The sequence below is a fragment of the Chlamydomonas reinhardtii genome, chromosome 4, assembly GCF_000002595.2.
Source record: "Chlamydomonas reinhardtii strain CC-503 cw92 mt+ chromosome 4, whole genome shotgun sequence".
NCBI lineage: Eukaryota > Viridiplantae > Chlorophyta > Chlorophyceae > Chlamydomonadales > Chlamydomonadaceae > Chlamydomonas > Chlamydomonas reinhardtii.
This window is the reverse complement of record NC_057007.1, coordinates 464,541-484,695: the sequence shown is the minus strand read 5'-3', so window position 1 is coordinate 484,695 and position 20,155 is coordinate 464,541. Positions and strand designations below refer to the sequence as shown.

General features: G+C 64.7%; 3 protein-coding genes across 3 annotated transcripts; 1 reads left to right on the top strand and 2 right to left on the bottom strand.

Annotated features, from left to right (window-relative positions):
• The first annotated feature begins 894 nt into the window (after positions 1-894).
• On the top strand, positions 895-8,785 carry CHLRE_04g217929v5 (uncharacterized protein). The gene is made up of 15 exons (XM_001701201.2): positions 895-1,413; positions 1,731-1,752; positions 2,137-2,210; positions 2,760-2,808; positions 3,194-3,301; positions 3,644-3,756; positions 4,048-4,144; positions 4,659-4,727; positions 5,214-5,257; positions 5,750-5,830; positions 6,252-6,411; positions 6,752-6,870; positions 7,226-7,294; positions 7,680-7,847; positions 8,168-8,785. The coding sequence occupies exons 1-15, from the start codon at positions 937-939 to the stop codon at positions 8,333-8,335; spliced, it is 1,818 nt and encodes a 605-aa protein (XP_001701253.1). The 5' UTR covers positions 895-936; the 3' UTR covers positions 8,336-8,785.
• A 537-nt stretch (positions 8,786-9,322) lies between these two features.
• Positions 9,323-14,594, bottom strand: CHLRE_04g217928v5 (uncharacterized protein). The gene is made up of 7 exons (XM_043061763.1): positions 14,379-14,594; positions 14,040-14,084; positions 13,744-13,839; positions 13,178-13,516; positions 12,076-13,059; positions 11,316-11,762; positions 9,323-11,044 (listed from the first exon to the last, which is right to left on the bottom strand). The coding sequence occupies exons 2-7, from the start codon at positions 14,040-14,042 to the stop codon at positions 10,409-10,411; spliced, it is 2,505 nt and encodes an 834-aa protein (XP_042925019.1). The 5' UTR covers positions 14,043-14,084; positions 14,379-14,594; the 3' UTR covers positions 9,323-10,408.
• Positions 14,595-14,720: 126 nt separating this feature from the next.
• CHLRE_04g217927v5 (uncharacterized protein) lies at positions 14,721-20,034 on the bottom strand. The gene is made up of 4 exons (XM_043061762.1): positions 19,752-20,034; positions 18,990-19,460; positions 16,920-18,793; positions 14,721-15,412 (listed from the first exon to the last, which is right to left on the bottom strand). The coding sequence occupies exons 1-3, from the start codon at positions 19,779-19,781 to the stop codon at positions 17,474-17,476; spliced, it is 1,821 nt and encodes a 606-aa protein (XP_042925018.1). The 5' UTR covers positions 19,782-20,034; the 3' UTR covers positions 14,721-15,412; positions 16,920-17,473.
• Between the last annotated feature and the right edge of the window lie 121 nt (positions 20,035-20,155).

The window sequence follows — 20,155 nt, the reverse complement described above, 5'->3', positions numbered from 1 at the left end:
CGCCCCGTGCCCGGCCAGGGAGCTCCTAGCACGCCTGCATGGACACACATAAGGAACAAGCAGGCCTGGGCATTTGTGCGGTGGCCGCGCGGGCGCTGGGCCCGTCCGTGGGCTCCTCGGCGTGCAGGGTGGCCGGACACACGGCCACCGTGTGGCCCGGCCGTGTCGATTCCTGGCGGTCCGAGCGCCGTTATAGAATGCCCTCTACCGGGGCTTACCACTGCGATCCAGGCACGTACAGCGCCCAGGCTAGAAGGCACGGAAGCGGCCCATACCCCACCGCCCCAGCCACACGCCCTCAAGGCCCCCCACACGAAGCCTGCGTGCCGCCGCACACGCCTTGTCCGTCCGCCCCCTCGCGCGTCCCCAGGCGACCTGCATGTCCTTAAGCGAGGTCTGAAGCGGCACAGCCCCCCTTCAGCCACTCCCGCGCCCGGGCCGCGACTGAGGATGCGCTGCGTGTGCGCTGTGTGCGGCGGTGGGCATCGAGCCGAGCGCTTGGTGCGTGTGGGCGGCTCCAGGCTGCCCATAGCCGGCTGCAACGCAATGAACAGGTGATATGTCGGGCATCCACGCTATGGCGGCGTGCGCTATCAGCGGCAGCAGCCCCTGCCAGCTGCGGGCGCACTGTGCAGCCGTGCGCGTACCCCTGGGCTGGGTGCCGCCCAGGGGACATCCGTGTACGGGCTGCTTTGACGAGGTGTGGTGCTGTCGACTGTCATGCATGTACCCAGAGGCTAGGGACAGGAGTGGGGTGCACCTTCCTCGTTGATTCTTACTCTGGGGGATACGCCCACGGGATACGCCAGGGGCATCGTGTGCGTGCCGCGGGCCTGCTGGCCTCGATGGACAGCTTCAGGATCCAGCATGCACTACTTATCTTTCCTGAAGTTTATTTCTACGTGTGTCCAAGCCTAGACAGGAAAGAGTGCCAACATGCCGCAGCTAAACAGGCTGACACGGCTTCGGCAGCCCTGGGTGCTGCCGGCCGCTTCCTCTGCACTGCAACTGCAACAGCTTAATAACCTAGAAACTACTGCCCATGCCGGAATTATCGGGGAGCGCTCGCTCGCGACGAAGGCGACTGCAACATCTTCCTCGCGCAGCGAGTCCTGGTCAGTCCCTGCCTCAATTCTAGCAGCTGGTGCTGCACTGCTGGGATCGGCGCTGCTTACGCCGGGTCAGGCCTCGGCCAAGAAGGAGCTCGCCATCCTGCCCGGCAGCAAGCCATCGCCCGCTGCTGCCCCAGCGAAGCCCGCTGGCGCTGCAGCTTCGGAGCCGGCGGCAGCTAAGGGCCCGGCGAAGGATGAGAAGGGGCGGCCCATCTACACGCGCGAGGAGGTGGCGAAGCACAAGACGCCCAAGGACAGGGTGTGGGTCACCTACAAGGAGGGTGTCTACGACATTACTGAGGTGGGTGCAAGGGCGTCATTGACCGCATCGCCATCGACCAGGAGGACGGGCGCTTGGACCATGGGGGATTGCTGTGGAGGTGGGGGGCTTGAGGAGGGATTGGCGCAGAGGGGCCAGTGCTTGAGCACGCGTGACGGGGATTGGGGAGGGTTTGTACCGCACGGATGTACCGGTGGGGACACACTGACACGCACGTGAGGGCGGTGCGCTCGCTCGCAACCGTGCGATAACCCCTGGCTTCTCATCAGACAATCACGCATGGACAGTGATGACTTATTCTTACATGCCTTCTCTCTTGGCGCCTTACCTGGACGCAGTTCATCGAGATGCACCCGGGAGGTGAGCCAAACGCACCGTCATGCTGGCCCACGGGCAGCTATCGCAATGGGGCTCGGCGACTTGCAGCCAGGCAGGGGCGTGGCAGGGGCCAACCGCGCGCGTGATTGCGTGTGTGCTTGCCCGCACACGTCGCACCGCTGTGCACAGCTGAAACGTAATGAGTACTTACTGCCACCACACCAGTACGCCAGCAACGCTGATGCCCCCACCGTCTGCATCCCCGCCCCTAGCGCTGATCTGATGCAACGACCTGTCAACGATCTGTCAACGACCTTTCAACACCATGTCGTCATAGTCAATCATACATGGAACCCCCACCGCTGCCCAGCCCTCACCGCACCACCCCCGCACCACCCCCTCAACACCCCCCCCCCCACACCCCAGGAGCCGCCAAAATCATGCTGGCTGCGGGCGGCAGTGTGGAGCCGTTCTGGGGGCTGTACCAGCAGCACAAGAAGGTGGGCGTGTGTGCGTGTGTGTGTGTGTGTGCGTGTGTGTGTGTGTGTGTGGGGGGGGGGTGTAGATACCAGTCCAAACGGAACCGAGCCCAGTGGGTTGTGGCAAATATGGTTGGGAAAGCGGCACAGGATGCACCAAAGACTGCAGACCAAGTGGGGTGGGCGGGGCCAAGCCGTTGTTGGGCGTGGTGTGTGTGTGTGTGTGGGGGGGGGGGGGTTGGGTGGGTACAGGGTGGATGGGCGGCTGGGGCTGTGTGGGCCGGCCTGTGTGGATTGGATGGCTGGATGGCGCTGGGCGCTTGGTTGGCAGACGGGAAGAAGGGCGGGTGAAGGGCGGGTGCAGCGCAGGTGCAGCACGAAGGCTCGGCACGGGGTGTGCGCTGCCTGACCCGCCCGTTACCTGTTCCTGCAGCACCTCATTCGTATCCCGACCCCGTCCATTGTTGTTGCCTGCGTTGATGTCCATCCCCCCCGTGCTGCTCCTCCATGATTGCCTACGGCCTTGCTTCCACTTCTCTAACTGAACATGACTGTAACCGCCCCGTGCAGCCGGAGGTGTTTGCCATCCTGGAGCCGTACCGCATTGGCACCCTGGAGGGTGAGCGCAGCTGCTGTGGGGCGTGGGAGCGGTGTGTTTGTGTGGGGGGGGAGGCCGCGGAGGGTTGCAAGGATGTTTGGAAAAACGGTACCAGGGGGTTGGGTTGGGCGCCTCCGAGCGTGTGGGTTCAGGGGCTGGGGCAGTCCCGGCGGAGAGTCCAGGTGTGTGCTCAGTGTTCAGAGGGCAGCACACTGGGCCACACCGCTCCAAGCGATGCCACATGGTACTACAAGGCGCCACACGCGCAGATAACATCGCGCTCACGCATAGCACGCAACACAGTGTAAACAAGTCCCCCTGCGCTTCCCTGCCTTCCGCCACCCTGACTTCGCCCTTCACTTCCTAATCAGTCATGATTGTAACCCCACTCTTCCCCAATCCACAGGTGGCGCCGCCGCCGCCGCCGCTGCCTCGGCCGCGTTGAAGGACCCGTACGCAGGCGACCCGGCCCGTCACCCCGTGCTCATCCCGCGCACACAGAAGCCCTTCAACGGTGTGTGTGTGTGTGTGTGTGGGTGGAGGCAGCGTGAGCGGCCACATGCGTTAGAAACACGAGATAGGGGACACGCAGACTGTGCGACACACACATGTGTGTGTGTGTATGTGTGTGTGTGTCCCTCTTTCGCACCTAAGGACGTGTTGGCTGGGACGGCGGACGGCATGTGCACCTGAATGGCGGTGTGTGAGACACACGGCGTGTTCCCGCCGCTATCTCTGCACATCAACCCTGCCAACGCCGGCCTCGCCATCTCACCGCCGCTCCCCTCCCTCGGCCTTGTCTACACACCTCCCTCCTCGCCTCACCACACCCTCACCCACACCCTCACCCCTCCAGGCGAGACCCCGGGCTCCCTGCTTGCCGCCAGCCCCGTCACGCCCACCGACGTCTTCTTCGTGCGCAACCACCTGCCAGTGCCCGCAGTCGACACCGAGCACTACCGCCTGCAGGTGGGGGTGCGGGGGGGGGGGACGTGTGTGTGTTTGGGGGGAGAGGCGGGTGGGTGGGGTGAGGTGAGGGGATGCGGGGGCTGGAGTTAAATGGGCTGGCGTGGCGTCGCGTGGCGTGGCGTTGGCTCCCGCGCGTGGGGCGGGACCGGGCAGACCCATGCAGGGTGCTGACCCTAGCAGCGGGTCCCGCAGAACCGCATGACCCACCTGCCGCCCCCTGCCCCCGCCGCCGCTGCTGCTGCTGCTGCCGTTGCTGCTGCTGCCGCTGCTGCTGCTGGTGGTGGTGCACAGGTGACGGGCGAGGGCGCTCGGTCTCTGGAGCTGTCGCTGTCGGAGCTGCAGTCGCGCTTCCGCAAGCACCACGTCACAGCCACCATCCAGTGCTCGGGTGGGGATCGGGGTGGGGAGCGGGGTGGCGGGGCTGTGAGGACCAGCCAAAACGAAACAAAACCATGCTAAACTAGCGGAGCACAGGGGGCATGGCAGTGGCGGTGGCGGTGGGGAGGGCGGAAGGGAGGCAGGGGGCAGCCGGGCACGGGTGTGAGGCAGCGGGTGGAGACTGCCGTACCGTGGTTGGTGCGGGTTGTTGTTGAGGCTGGGCGGGTTGGTGCTGCTGTTGCCGTCAGCCGCTGGGCACATGTGCTCACGACGGCTCCTCACGCAGCGCAGGCACGCACCAACCCCACCACACCTCCAACGCTCCCGGACCCGTTGCCTGCTGTTACACCCTTTGGCCCTAATCCTCCTGCCTCCCTCTCCCTCTCTCCCTCTCTCCCGCTCCCCCCTCCCAGCGCAAGCTTGCGGCTGCACCCACTGCTCACACACATCTCCCTACCTCTCATTGTTCTCCCTCCTCTCCCTGCTCCCTCCTGATCCCCTCGCTCCCTTCTCCCTCCCTCCAGGCAACCGGCGCAATGAGATGTCGCAGGTCAAGCCGGTGAAGGGGCTGGAGTGGGACCAGGGTGCCATTGGTGAGGTGGGGCGGGGGGGAGGGGGCGAGGGGAGGAGGAGTGGGGAGGAGGAGGAGAGGGGAGGAGGAGGGTGGAGGGCGGAGGAGGGAGGCGGGGCCCAACAGCCGGTCATTGAAAGGGAGAGTGGATGGCTGAGGAGGGGGAGAGGGCTGCGGCGCGGGGGAAGGGGGGCGGATGATGGGGAGAGAGGGGCGGCAGATGCCGAATGGAAGGCGGGCAGAGGGGCGGACGTGGAGGAAGCGGCTGGAAAGTGTCCGAGGAAAGCGAGTAGCAGGTTGGGCTTGGGGGCGGAGAGGAAAACGTACCGGTATGTGCGAGGTGGCAGAGCTCACTTTCGCGGAGGTTGCGGCTCTTGGCCGATCAGTCAGCCAGTCAGCCAGTCAGGCGGGCAGGCAGCTAGCCGCCGGGGATTGTGACTTCAGCCTGAGGGGCCTTCCGGTGTTAGTCTTAATCGCTGACGCCACTTGCCTCCGGCCCCGGGTGCAGGCACGGCGGTGTGGGGCGGCGTGCGGCTGCGGGACGTGCTCAAGGTGCGGCGTGGGGTGGGGTGGCGTGGGTGCGTGGGGTGCGTGGCGTGGGGCGGGATGGGTGGCGTGGGGTTGAGGTGGGGTGGGGTGGGGCGGCGTGGGATGAGGCGGCGTGGGGTAGGGTTTCCTAGTAAGCAAGGCGGGGGAGGCGAATGGTGGGGGATCAAGTAAGTAGTGGGGAGGGAGGTGTGCCTGGTGGCGGCAGGACCCACCCCCGCCAGCACCTCACCCAGCTACCCCCAACTCCTGCACCTCCCGCACCCGCACCCCAAAACACACCCACACAACCCACACGCCCCCATCTCCCGCCCAACCCCATCAGCACCTCTAACCTGTGGTTGGTTTGTCGCCCCGTTCTTCACATGCATGCCAACCTCCCCCTCCAGTTCCATGTTTCACACAAACCGTTCGCATGAACGGCTGCCCCTGCCCCCTCTGTCTACTTCGCTGCATGTCTCGGTACCGTACCAATCCTTGCACCCCCCCCCCCTTCAGGCTGCGGGCCTGAGCGAGGACGACCCCGCGGTGCGCCACATCCACTTTGAGGGACTGGACAAAGACCCAGCCACCGGAGACGTAAGAGCGGGGGTTACGTTCATGATGAGTAATGGACGTGGGGGCGGGAGCGGGGGTTAGGCGTTCATGGAGGACGGAGTGGTATAAGCGCACATGCAGGGAGGTTGCGAGGTCAGAGGCAATTGGAACAGGGTCAGAGCATCGGGAACAGGGGACAGCGGGTACAGCGTCAGGCATGGGTGCGTGTTACACACACATCTCGTCTCCCCACCCAGCCTGCTGCACCCATCCATGACCCCCTGCCATGAACTGTACCTGCCTACGACTTCACTTCTTAATTAATCATGAATGTAAACCCCCCCACACACACACACACATACGCGTAATGTTTTCCTTGTGCTCTTTAACACACACACATACACACACCTTACACACGCCTGCCCGCTGACACACACGCACACACACGCACACGCACTCACAGGTGTACGGCGCCTCCATCCCCCTGTCCCGCGCCCTGTCCCCCGAGTGCGACGTGCTGCTGGCGTACGAGATGAACGGCGCGCCGCTCAATGTCGACCACGGCGCCCCACTGCGGGTGGTGGTGCCGGGCGTGACGGGCGCGCGCAGCGTCAAGTGGCTGGGTGCGTGGGTGCGTGCGTGGGCGGGTGGGCGGTGGGGGTGGGGGTGGAGGTGGGGGTGGGGGTGGGGGTGCGGGGGCAGGGGACGAGGAGGGGGTGTAAGTACCAGCCCAAACTAAACCAAACCAAGCCAAACATGCGGGGCGGAGCGGGGGAGGGACGAGGGGAGAGACTGGGGTGGAGTGGATGGTTGCACGAAATGACTTCCAGCCCCTTCCTGCCTCCGCCATCCATCCTCCCACGTCACCCCAACCCTCCGCTCCGCTCAACCCCCCTCTTCCTCCAACCTCCTCCCTCCCGCCCCCTCCCTCCCTCCCCCAACCTCTGCCCCCCCCCGCTCCAGGCCGCATCGTGGCCTCTCCCTCCGAGAGCTCCAGCCACTGGCAGCAGCGCGACTACAAGGCCTTCTGCCCCTCCGTGGACTGGGACAGCGTGGACTGGGGCAGCGCGCCAGCCATACAGGTGGGCAAGGGCAGGGGTGGGAGCTGTTCAAGGCGACAGAGTGATTAAATTACTACGGGGGTGTACCGTATATGCCCGAGCCCAGTAAGTCCCATCACCACTAGGAAGCCCGCGGGGAAGGAGGGGGGCGCGTACGGATGTGCGGGAGCACCAACACGCGGAGCCATGTATGCGACGCGGTGTGGCGACTTTGGTGGTCAGACGTATAGTAGGTGAGGATGCCGCATTGGGCGCCGCCGCCGCGCACGCGGTCCAATCTACACGCAATTACACAAACACACGCACCCAACCAACAACCACCATCCACCGGACCATCCACACCCACACACACCACTCACATGCGCCGCACACGCAGGAGCCGCCCGTCACCAGCGCCATCTGTGAGCCCGCGCCCGGCACTGTGCTCAGCGCCGCAGACGGCGAGGTGCGTGTGCATTTATAATGAAATGGAAGCTCGGACGAGCGAGTTCGTGTGCGTGTGCGTGTGCATGTGCGTGTGCGTGTGCATGTGCGTGTGCGGGCGGGCGGGCGGGCGCGCGGGCGGTCGCAGAGGATCAAGGGGTTGGCAGGTGTTTACGCAAGCAGGGGTACAATGTGATTTGGCTGCCCCGGGCTGGTGGGCGCGAGAGACGTGCTGGGATGTTGTCCTTCTCTAAGCATCGGCACGTGGGCTCATGTTCCCTGTCTACCGGTGCTGTTGCAAAACGCTGTACTTCAATGAGTTGCGAAGTGCTTAAACGTTCGCAAAAGACTCTGGCCGGCAACGTTGTGCCCTCACCGTCACGCCGCTTGGCCGGGCTGCTCCGCAGGTCACGCTGCGTGGCTATGCCTGGAGCGGCGGCGGGCGAGGCATTGTGCGTGTGGACGTGTCGTCGGACGGCGGCAAGACCTGGTCCGCGGCCCGCCTGCTGCCGCCGCCGCCCGGCGCACCGGCGCAGGGCTCCTACACGGGCGCTTGGGCCTGGACGCTGTGGGAGGTGAGGGCCGCGCATGCCTTGCGTTTTTGTGTCGGTCGGTGCGTGTCCTTGGCGTCAGCGTGTGGCTTTCAATTGTGTTATTTGGTGCTTCGTGTTCGTGCTCGTGCTGTTATTTTGTGCTTTCTGGCCCCTGTCTGTGCAATAAGCTCAACGAAAGCAGGGTTTATGGTGGTTGTGGACGTGAACACGGCTTCAATTACGTGCCTATATCCCCGCTAGCCGCCCGCTACTCCCCACCTCAATTCGCCATCACAATTCCAAGCCTACGAAAGAAACGCGTTCATCAAGGACATCCATCCTCCTCCGCATGCTCCCCGCAGGCCACGCTACCGCTGCCCGCCGCCGGATCCGACTCGTCAGTGACGCTGGTGGTTAAGGCGGTTGACAGCTCGTACAATAACCAGCCCGACAGCGTGGCGGGGATCTGGAACCTGCGGGGGGTGGTCAACAACGCCTGGCACCGCGTGACGCTGCCGCTGGAGCAGTAGAAGAGTAAGGGGCTGGATCAGCGTGGGCGTGATGTGTTAGGGAGGAATGTGAAGGACGAGGGGGGGAGGTTGCACAGCGTTGCATGACGAGAGACCGATTTCAGGGATGGCGATTGGGATTGGGGACTTGGCGTGATACGCGGGGGCGTAGAAGGTAGCCCGCAGAGTTGGGGAAGGTGCCTGCAAGCTTCAGAGGCAGGGCAAAGCTGTAGCAGTGGGACGCAGGGGCAAATTGCAGGCCAACATATCTCAATGGGGTCGCTAGTGGCTTCGCGTTTTGTTGGCGAGTGAGTGGAGGCTAGCAATCAAGGCGCGCGTGAGGCGCATGAAGGCACTCATCTGGCCAGCTCTGGCTGCTGCAGACACATGTCGGCGTTCTTGTTGTTGTGGGGGTGACAGCGGGTCACCGGAATTGAGGCGGGGCAACGAGCGATGTAAGAACACTCAGATGAGTCCGCGTCAGTTTATTGGTGCAGCAGTGCGCATCAGGCAGCAGCACCTACAGCACCACTGCCATCCGCTCCGGGGCAGTAGCTAGCGGGCCCCCAGCGGGCAGTAAGGGACCGGCGGACAGCAGGCGGCAGTGCCCCACGCGCACCAGCAGCAGCAGTAGCAGCAGCAGCACCCCATTCTGGATCCAGCGCTGGCGCACGTTCCGCGGCTGTACTGGGACCCGCAGGGCTGTTGGCGCATTCCAGACCGATCGGTTGATACTTACGATCCGCCCGTGCACGCATTGCTTGAGCATAGCAGCCTCGGGTGCGGCGCAGCCTCCGTGCACCCACGTTATTCACACGCAATAGGCGCTAGCTAGTGGCTGGCGTTTCTGGACGCGGGAGATGCCATTGCAACGGGGCTGCAGTGTGTACCGTACTAGGGGGACGAGCAATGCATGCATGCGCGCGTGAGCACGTGGGTGTAATCAGGGCTGGCTGGCACGAGTTTGAGCGAGTCGGGGCAGACGAGGGTAGGTGGGCCCATAACAACAGCAAACACTTATTACAATTCGAAGGGCGGCTCAATCAAGCTCGCGTGTCATACTTATCTCCCTGTAAGGCATGTCAATGCCTAGCACCCAAGCTCACACGCTTGGTTGTGTGGAGTGTCCCTTTGCACTACAAGGCGGGTTACCGTACCATGTGCACGAACCTGCTGTATATGTTCCAGGAGTCAGCGCTCTGAGCGGTCAGTGCGCACCTACCGCTGCGCGCCTAGGAGACGACCAGCAGCTTGCGGCTCTTCATCACAGGCGTGCACAACCATTTATTTGTCGAGTGTCCCTTTGCACTACAAGGCGGGTTACCTTGCGCACGTCAGTGCACTCCGCTGCGCGCCTAGGAAAAGACCAGCAGCTTACGGCTCTTCAGAGGCTCGCACAATCCTGGCTATACACAGCTCGCAAGCATGGACCGTATAGGCCTGACGGAACACGTGGATCGCAAAACGGTCACACACGACATGTCAAGCTCTACGCGAGACCTGTACTCAAACTGCGGGGGGTCCATGCATGTCAGCAATCACGCGGACAGGACGGAAAAAGATCAACACGGATGAGTCAAAATACGGCTCAAGGTAGTCCGGCCTCAGTCCGTTGCCCAAAGTACCGACAATGCACACGCAAGCACAAGCAGATGGTACCCTTCCGTTTCGGAACAAGCATAAGGAGCCATTAGGCCACGGCCTATCCATGCGTATCTGCCAAGTGCGGCAAGACAGCAGCACGCGCGGCGTTCTAGTGTCTAGGCCTATCATCAATCAATCAAGGGGAAGCAGCAAGGATTAGCAGCCGCAACTATGCACGCTGCCATCCACGGCTTGCGTGCTAAGGGTTCTATCCTGAGGCCAATCAATTTTCCCTCAGGCCGCCAATCTATGTGTTATAGTATGAACCTCCATACGGTCCTCAACACTGCGCACGCTGTGTCTTTATACTTATGAATACCCAGCCCTCAAGCAAGTAAGCTCTGACACACACGTACGCACTCTTTTATTCATTTGACAGCCGCCGCTCATCACTAACGCACTGCCTGCCTATAGCCCGCCTCATGCCCGAGCGATCTGGCCTTGCCGCCATCACCAGATGAAGCGCCGCGCCCGCTCGCTGCTCAGCGCCCTGCGTAGCGCGGGGTGCGCCAGTGCCTCCTCCACCCCCAGCCGCCGCGCCGGGTCCGCCGCCGCCATGCCCTTGAGCAGCTGCCGCAGCGCTGGCGAGGCGTGCCGGTGCGGCGGCAGCTCGCCACTGGCCCGGAAGGCCTCCATCTCCGGCCCCGACTCGGTGCCGCACACCAGCGCCGCGCCGATCACGCCCACCGCGAATACATCGCTCTTGGCGGCTGGCCAGCTGGGCAGTTCGCGCTCGTTGGCCGCGAAGGTGCGGCGCGCCAACGTCTCAGGGGCCTGGTAGCCCTTCGTGCCCCGCCGCCCCCCGACCTCCGAGACCAGGCGGCCCTGGCTGTCAAGCGGCGTGACCAGGCCGAAGTCGGTGATCTTAATCAGACGGTCCGTGCCAACCAGAAGGTTGTCCAGCTTCAGGTCCCGGTGCGCCAGCCGCGCGCGGCCGTGCAGGTCGCGCAGGCCCAGCAGCACCGAGGCCAGCACCACGCGCACCGCGGTCTCGGGCAGCCGGTAGCCGGACGTGTCCTCCGAGTCGGCGTCAAAGGCGGCGGCGGCGCCGCCCGCGGCGCAGTGCGCGAGCACGCGGTGGCCCGTCTGCAGGTGCGGGAAGGGCGGCAGCGGCAGGTAAGGCGCAGAACGGTACGTCTTAAGGCACGGGTCAGGTACTAATTGATACAGGCAGAAGAAGCACGAGAGGAAGGCGGATTGCTTGATGGCCGCACGACCTATCAACCCCGTCCCCCCCGCCCGCTCCCTACCCTCTCTCTCTTCTGATTGCGCTAGTTGCCTCGAATCTGTTTCCATCCGCTGCACCAATAATTAATGCACCCACCACACCACACCGCACCTCACCGCACCCACTCACCACCACGTCAGTCAGCGACTCCCGCGCCACCTCCATCACGATGCGCCCGACGCGCAGGTTGGCGATGCCGCAGCCGCGGGGCGGCACGTCCTCCCCGGGTGTCAGCACGTCGACGTAGGCCCCCAGCACCTTGACCAGGTGCCGCGAGTCCAGCGCCTGAACCGCCAGCACCGCCGCCGCCTCCTTGGCATGCATCTCCACCGTATGCGGCGTTTCGCCGCCCGCTGCCAGGCCCTCCAGGTCCAGAGCGCAGGTCTTCACCGCCGCCTCAAAGGTGCGGCTGCTGCTGGTGGCAGTGGCGGTGCCGGAGGCCGCCGCCGCCGCCAGGCCAGAGGAGGAGGCCGCGGAGGAGGCGGTGGCGGACTGGCGCTCTGTGACCTCCCAGCAGTCGACGCAGCCGAAGGCACCCTGGCCCAGGTGCCGCTTGAGGCGGATGAGCTCGAAGGGCTGCGTGGCGTGGCGGGGCGGGGGGGGGGGCATGCATCAGCAGCAGGTGGCAGGTGGGGTGTGAACAGCTAGGGCGTGCGTGCCGGGGAATTGTGTATGCATGTACGGCAGGCGTGCGCATCGCAGCTTGCTCGCAGGATGCAGGTCTGGGTTAGCGTACACACGCACACACTCCGCAGCCCTATGAACTTCCTAAACACGCCTTCAGGTATGATACCCCGCGTCTATCTCGCTCACGTGCGTGTTCAAAACCACCGCGAAGCTACCCACCCACGCACGCACTAAACCCACAACGTACAACCCACCCACCCACCTTGGGGGCGCCGCTGGTGACGCGCTGCATGAGCTCGCGCACGTTGGCCACAACAATGTCCTCCTCCTCCTGAATAGCCTCCTGGATCCGCTGCTTCCGCCGGGCCTTCGCCTCCTGCACCCTCTTCTTCGTCGCTTGCCACATCTGCTTCGCCTGCTGCAGCCGCTGCTCCAGCCGCATCTGCAGGCTTTGGTCTTGCTGCTGGTGCGGCTGGCGCGCAGCCGGCATGCCGCCGCCGTGCACCAGGACCGGCTGCGGCTGCACCGCCGGGTGCGGGTGCGGGTACGGCACGCAAGCCACGCGGTTGGCCAGCTGCTGGATGTGCTGCTGCTGCTGAAGCACCTGAGGTGCCATCAGGAGCTTGACCGGAGCCCCCACGAGCAGCCGCGGCGCCGCCACGGCCGCGGCGCCAGCGGTAGCCTGAACCACAGGCGGCCCCATCATCGGTTGCACCGCCGGCCGCGCCACGTACCGCGGCCCCGCCTGCTGGTGCTGGTCCTGGTGCTGGTGCTGGTGCACTGGCATGATGGGCGGCGGCGGAGGCCGGAAGGCCACGAGCTTGGGCGCCACCGCGCCGGCGACGGGTGCCACCATCCGGCAGGGCACGGCGGCGGCAGCGGCGACGGGTGCCTCCATCCGGCGGTAGTGCACGGCGGCGGCGGCGGCGGCGACGGGTGCCATCACCCGGGGGGCGACGGCGGCCGCGACGTGCGCTGCCTTCTCGATGGCGGCAGTGGCGAGGTGGGGCAGCAGGCACCCTACCAAGCTGCGGAGCATCAGGCCCGAGCCACTGCTGCTGCTGCCAGCAGGGCCAGTGCCAGCGGTGGCCGCCTTGCCGCCCTCGTCGCCCTGCACCCGCATGGGCGGCCGGTAGGGGCGGCAGCGGCCCTCCATGCGGCGGGCTCCTGATATTGAGCCAGCAGTCGCAGGAGCAACAGCGACGGTGGTGGCAGCGGCGGCGTTGGACTGCTGGGGTGCAGCAGGCTTGGCACCGGGCACGCAGGGGGTGGGTTGTGTTGCGGCAGGCAGCAGGCAGCGCGGGCCTGCTGCTGGTGGAGGAGGCGGATGGGCGACGGCAGAGGAACGGGAAGCCGGTCTTCACCGAGGCGGTCGTGTTCGTGCCACCAGTCTTGTTGCTGCCGGTGTTGGTGTTGGTGTCGGTGTTGGCGTTGGCCGAGGGCGCCTGCTGGCGCGATGAGCCGTTGGAGACCCCACCGCTGCCGGGGGCCGCGTCAGACCCGCTGCCGCCGCTGCTAGGAGAGGGCGCGGGCACATGGCCAGCCATAGCCGTGGTCGAGGCGCCACCGCCAAAGGCGGCACGGCGCTTGGCCGCCAGAAGCTTGGCACGGAAACCGCCGGTCGATTTGGGTTTGGCCGCGGCCTTGTGCTCGCCGCCCTTGGACAGGAGACCGCGGGCGCTGGACTTCTGGTTGTTGTAGTCCTGTTGGAGGGCGCGGGCGGGGCGGGGCGGGGCGGGGCGGGGCGGGGCGGGGCGGGGCGGGGCGGGGCGGGGCGGGGCGGGGCGGGGCGGGGCGGGGTCAAAAAGCGTCGAGGGGCGGGCGAGCGAGGAGCGAGCAGCAGGCGCATGCGCTAGATGGAGCGAGTTTGGAACATCGACCCGCACCCTAGCTATCGCAACCCTTCCCTCTCGGTCCTGAATGCACGCACCTGCATGTTGCTGCTGTGGCCTATGTGCCGCTCCTTGGCCTTCAGCAGCCTCGCTCGCAAAGTGTGCTGCTGCAGCTCAGACAGCAGGTCGCAATCCTGCACACACAGGCAGATGAGGGCTACTTACACCATATGTCAAAAGACGGCAACGGCCCCACAAACGAGCTTCCACTGCAAGTGTTCCAGACATGTCAGTTGCAGGTCGTTGTTGCAGGGCCCGAGCGAACAGCTATGCAGACCTCACCACTGACCTCCCAATCACCACCACTGAGTACCCCTATGATTGTTTCACTCACCATACCGCTAGGCTGCCCTTGCCGCCGCAAACAGCACGGGAGAGCCTGGGCGAGCACAACGGGGAAAGGTTGCAGCTTAGCGATGTGCCGCCTCAGCTCGCCAGGGGCGGTGTCACTGGTCCAAAGTCTTACAGCAATGCACAATGTGACTGGTGAAGCGGCTCCTCGCGCCAGGACCAGCGAGAGCAGGGAGTGCGCACAGCCGAGATCATCCATCGAGGGACCCAGCACGCCTAATCCAACTAGCGTGCGTCACCATTGCTTCAATGTAACTTCCTCAGCTGCCTTTGAGTGCGTGAAACAGGTGGGTCCGCTGGTCCGCAGCAGCCTCAGGCTTACCAGGAGCGCGTTTCCGTCCGTCGGAAGCGTGTGCGCCTCTCGCAGTGCCGCCCACTCGATGCTTGTCGCCACAAGCAACAAGTGCCACAGTGAGCCGATGCTGCAAGTTGAGGGCCTTTGATAGGAAAAGCGAGCGCGAGGAAGAAGACGCAAGTCGGAAATAGTTAGCTAGGCGAGGCTCTGGGGCTTGAGAGGAAAGCTAGTTGTATGTGTAACGGGAGACTCGCTCCCTTGTCAACCTAGGCGACAATCCTCTTGTTACATTGGTGCGAAATGCCAGGAGTCACCCTTACTGTTGAGGTCCCAGGATCGATCCTGGATGGGTGCATGGGTCCGAACTAGTGCACAAGAGGGTTACACCCTCCTTGCCCTGAGGTGGATGGCCCGTGAGAGCGAGGCAACAACGCAACTGGGCCAAAGGCAGTAAACCCACCCCGCGCCTGCAGTGAGCCTAAAAAAAAAAAACATCTACGGATGCGCTGGTGGTCTCACGAGGACGTTCGCTTCCAGGGGGGGAGGACTGTAACGGGAGACTCGCTCCCTTGTCAACCTAGGCGACACTGTAACGGGAGACTCGCTCCCTTGTCAACCTAGGCGACAATCCTCTTGTTACAGTTGTATGTATGTGTGTGCGCGTATGAGCTCACTGAAAGCTTTTGCTATAGAACGCCGCGCGTGGCTCAAGTAAAGAATGGCCCGCAAACGAAAAGAAGCCCCATCCCGCTTGACCGTGGGTTGACCCGCGCGGAATGCCCTGGAAAGCTGCTCCATATGAATACCTTAATTTGCTCAGCCAGCCTTAAGTGCCAGCGCTTGGAGCCAAGCGCACCCAGTAGCGCGCCTGCAAGTGCCGTGGCCGCGCCTGCGCTGCGGTTGCTGCAAAGCGGGTGCAAAGGCAAAAGCTGAATTCTGTGCATGCATAAAAAGCGCTGGAAGAGAGCTGAAAGCGTACACAGGCGCTTTGAGCCCGCAGTGCGGACTTGCTCCAGCCCAGCCATGCGCCCAGAAGCCCTGATGCGCTAATGCAAGAGATTCTGCAAATTTTGCATAGCAGGCGCTTTGAGGAGCTAGGGCTGAGCCGGATGCGTTTTCCCGCGCTTGGGCGCTGCGCCCGGTGCCTTACCGCGGGCTTGAAAGCGGCCGGAGTGCAGCAGGCGTCGCAAGGAAATGTATGCCAGATCCATAGCTAGCTATGACCCACGGCGGGTCGCGGACACTTCAGGCGGCCAGCAGGCTCACTGGGTATTGCAACCGTAAAGGAACCGCGAGTGCAGCGCTATGGTGCGTGATGATGATGTGGTGTCGTGTTCGTGTTTGCTCTATCTGGAGTAAGCCGCAGCGGCACTGCTGCATGCAGCAGGCGACGATCGACGCAGAATCATGCTGATGAAAGTTCTCGGGGCGGCACGCTCCCACGCGCCTGCTAGCCGCCTACTATCCGTGATCTTGAAGAATGCTTGTAACCAAACATACACACGGACGTCATTTGGCGCCAAAGCCGGGCCTGGCTGGGAGCACGCCCTTTCCCTGGAGTGGTACCCGCCGCTTGCACCCGGCCCACCCGCCCTGCGCTCGGACCAAGCAAGCGACCGACACCACCCCTGCGCCCGGCCTAGCTAGCCAAGCCCCCAGAAAATGAACCGTGCTGTGCGCTGCAGCGTCAAGCACTACTGGAATGCTTTGTGGATGGCGCGAGTGCCTGTGCGGTGGTTCCGGTGCGGTTGTCAGCCATTGGTGCCTGGTCGTGCGTGTCGAAGCGTGGGTCGGCGTGGGTCAACAGGCGTGCGTCGTGGTCGGGTAGCGGCTGCGTGTTGCATCGTGTGCCGTGCCCTACCTGCGGCGGGCTCCTGGCTGGGGGGTTATTATTTGCCTGGGGGTGTACAAGCACGTGTTTGTTTTCCATTTCCTCTTCCTGTGCTTCCCGTTTTCCTCCTCCTCCCGCCCGTCTGGTTAGTTTCGTACGTGCCTCGTTCGTTCTGTGCCTGGTGTGCATGCCCTCCACGTGTGCCCACGCACCTCTTCCCTGGCACTCTACACTATCTACACTTGATTTCCTTTGAGGCAAGGGAATGCATTCACGCAGAGGCGGGGAGGAGTGACGGTCCGGGAGCGAGCCAACAGGGCGGCCTCCCATGCCCATGAAAACACCACAGCACCGACTGAAGCTGTCCAAGACATGCCCCCCGCTCGCCTGCTTATTACTGTGGCCCCCTCCGGTGGACGTGACACCATTGCCCAGCTGTAACTAACACCGTCGGCGCCGCAACTTCGGACCCACGGCGATGTCGCGGTAGGTGATCAGGTGATGAGTGTGATGAGTGATGATGGCGGCATTCATGTCACCGCCGCGCCACCGCGCCTGGCCCGCGCACGCTAGTCCTGGCCGCGCGTTCTGACATTGCCTTATGATGACTATGCCATGCCGATTGATTGAGAGGTGCTGGCGTGCAGGAGCTTTTGCAGGCAGCTAACGAGACGTTGCGTGCACTGACGGCCCCGCCCCGCCCCGCTTGGCGTGCTTGCACACGCGCATTGTCCCACCTTCAACCGTCGGCCATTTACCAGCATGCGTGACCGGACCCGCGACATTATAGCGCCTGCCGCGTGTTCATACCCATGTTCGGCACCGGTGCGAGCTGTCGGTCCAGGTCTCCAGGCCACCCTTTCCACAGCGGACCATCCTACTGGCCTGAGTAGCAGTGCGGCTGGGCCTGCTGCGTATTTGACCTGCGCCCACCGGGTTGGTAAAGCCCATCTACCGTATTATCCATGTTACACACACTCCCACCCCACGGCCGTACGGTGTCTGAGCTTTCGGCATGCCAAAGCAGGAATTCAAAATAAACACCTCAACGCTTTTGAAGTGTCGATGCAATTGCCCTTCCTGGCAGCCTGCACGTCACGTCCTGATCACCGCAGTCCAGGACCTTCCACTGCCTCCTTGTGAGCAACCTTGTGTGACTCGTACACGCAACACGGCTCTACGCTTGCCGCTCGTGCCAAGACGCCAAGGGCGACACTGTCGACGAAGATCTAGTACCGTACCTTTGTTTAACACACAGCCTACACCTTGCTTTTGCCGCCACAACGCGCCTCTACTGCGGCCCCGCAAAGCGCTGCAGCCGCAGGCGCCGCAGCTCCTCCGCGTCCGCATCCGCCTCGCCAGCTGCCGCGCCGTCCTCCGCTGCTCCGCCAGCCGCGCTGGTGTGGCCCCCCTCCGCAGGACTGACCGCTGCCGCCGCCTCGGGCTTCGCAGCCTGGCCAGCCTCCGACACAGCTGCCGCCGACGGCGGCGCAGCTTCCTCCACCTTCGCGCCAGCCGCCTGCCCCGCGCTGGCCTCCGCTGGGGAAGCCTCCGGCTGGGCAGTTGCAGGAGCAGCGGTGGAGGCCCCAGCAGCTGCAGCCGCCGGCTTTGACGGAACACTAGCGCTGGCTGGCGAGGCGGCAGCAGCGCCACCGGCGCTGGCCGCAACCCCGCCGCTGCCGTCGGAAGGCGCCGCAGGTTCAGCCGCCGGCGCCGCCGCTGCAGCTGCGGGCTTTTGCTCCTGCGCCGCCGGCTGCTGTGGCTGCGCGGCCTGCTGCTGCGCCTGGGGCCTGGCCGGCACGAACACCATGCCGCCGCCAGTCGGCATCATGCCGCCGCCGAACATGGCTGCCGCCACCGCAGACGCCGCCGCCGCCGCCGCGGACGCAGCCAGCTGGTGGTGATGCAACGGCACCGCCACACCCGCCATAGACGGGCTGGCACCGGTGCTGCTGCTGCTGCTGGCGCCCGTGGCGCCACCGGCCGCCGCCGCCGCGGCTGCCGGCATGGGCACGGGGACCAGGTGCGGCATGAGGCCGCCGCCGCCCGGCGCCAGCAGCGGGTTGGGCATCATCAGCGGCCCCCAGCCGCCGGTGCTCAGGCCCGGCGGGAACATGGCGCCTGGGAAACCGAAGCCGCCGGCGCCCGGCAGCCCGCCAAAGCCCATGGGGTTCAGCATCCCCATCATCGCCGCGGCCGGCATTGGAGACGCTGCCGGCGGTGCCGCAGCGGCCGCCGTGGCGGCGGCGGCGGCCGACCACATGGGCGGGTAGGCGGAGGCGCCGCCAGTGCCAGCGGCGCCGCCCAGCGGCGGAACAGCCGCCGCGGCGCCCAGCCCGCCGGCAAAGGGCGGCGGGATGGTGGGGTAGGGGTCCGCCGCCGGGGCGCCGCCGCCAGGGGCGCCGACGGCGGGGCCGGTTGTGACCGGTAGTCCGCCGCCGCCGGTTGTGACCGGTAGTCCGCCGGCTCCGTAGCACGCCGCCATGGCCTCCAGGCTGCGGATGCGCGCTTGCATGAAGTTGTGCTCCGCCACGTAGGCCAGCTGCAGCGGACTGCGGGCGGGGTACACCGACGCCGCAGCGCGCAGCCACTGGGCTGAGTTGTAGTGCAGCTGTGCGGCGAGGCGGGGGAGGCGGGGAAAGGGTGGAAGAGATAGGGGTGTGGTGTGGAGTGGAATGCGAAAAAACAGAAGCACAGGTGCTGCAAACAATGCGCATTAGCAAATTTACAAACGGTTGTAGCACATGGGAACTGTACATATTCATTCGTGTCCGCCAGGTCTCAGTACCCAATGGCCGCGACCGCACCTTCAGGATCTCCTTGATAGCCGGCGCCATGGAGCCAACAAATGGGGCGGCCGGGTGGCCGGCACCCGCACCGGCAGCACCAGCCGCCGCGCCGCCAGCTGCCGCCGGCGCGTGCGCTGAAGAGTTAGCAGCGGCAGCCGCAGGAAAGCCGGAAGCTCCAGCCCCGGAGCCGTGCGCGGACGCGCGGGCAGCGGCGGGCGTGGCCGCAGCACGCGTGGCCGCAGGGGTTGCAGGGGCCGCGGGGGACTGGGTGGGCGGGGTGTGGTGGCGGTGCCGCAGCTCCGCGGCGCCCGCCGCAGCGGCTGCGTACGGCTCGGCTGGGTGGTGCACGGCCGCCGCGGCGTCGCCGGCCGCGCCAGCGGCACCAGCCGCCGCGCCGCCAGCCGCCGCGTGGTGCGCGTCAGCCGCCGCCTCCACCGCCGCCGCCGGCTGTTGCAGCGGGCTCACCGCACCTGGCGGCGGCGGCGTGAGCTGCGTTGGCGGGACCTCATTAGGAGCGGGATCTTTCTTCCGCTGCTTCTGCCGATGCAGGCCCGGTTTTTGCTGCTAGCTACTGCTGCCGCAGCCGCTCCTACTTGGGCCGCTGCAGCACGCGAAATCCCGCGCACACGTACCCGCAGCCGCACCCGCAGCCGCACGCACCCGACCATGCTCCATGGCACTAATTCGTGCCACCGCTGCTTTGGCCACTGCACAGTCCCAGAAGTGGTCCTGTCGTGGCGTGGTCAGGGGGGGCGGCTGGGCCCACCTACCCAGGCCTACCTCATACGCGTGACCATGCCCAGTTGGCATGTCGGATGATCCCTCGCAATAGTTTGCTGGAATGGCCTTTTGCAGCTCCAACAACATCCAAATATGTCATCATGATTCATGAAGGTGCTGTTTGCTAAGACTCCTTTTTTGAGCGCCGTTCCCTGTAACATATATTTGCGGGGACCGATCCATACAGGGACACAGTGGGGGGTCCTGAACTTCGGCCGCGCGCCCTAAATTCTATTGTATTGTACTTATATAACTAAACCTAATATTATAGTGCCTAGGTAACACACTAAACTGACCGATTCACGAAAAGTCTGCAAATGCGAAGGTTGCGTCGCCGAGCATCCGCCCGTAGTGCCCACGGCCAGCAATATGCATACACAGGAAGTCAAAAGGCGATAACAGAT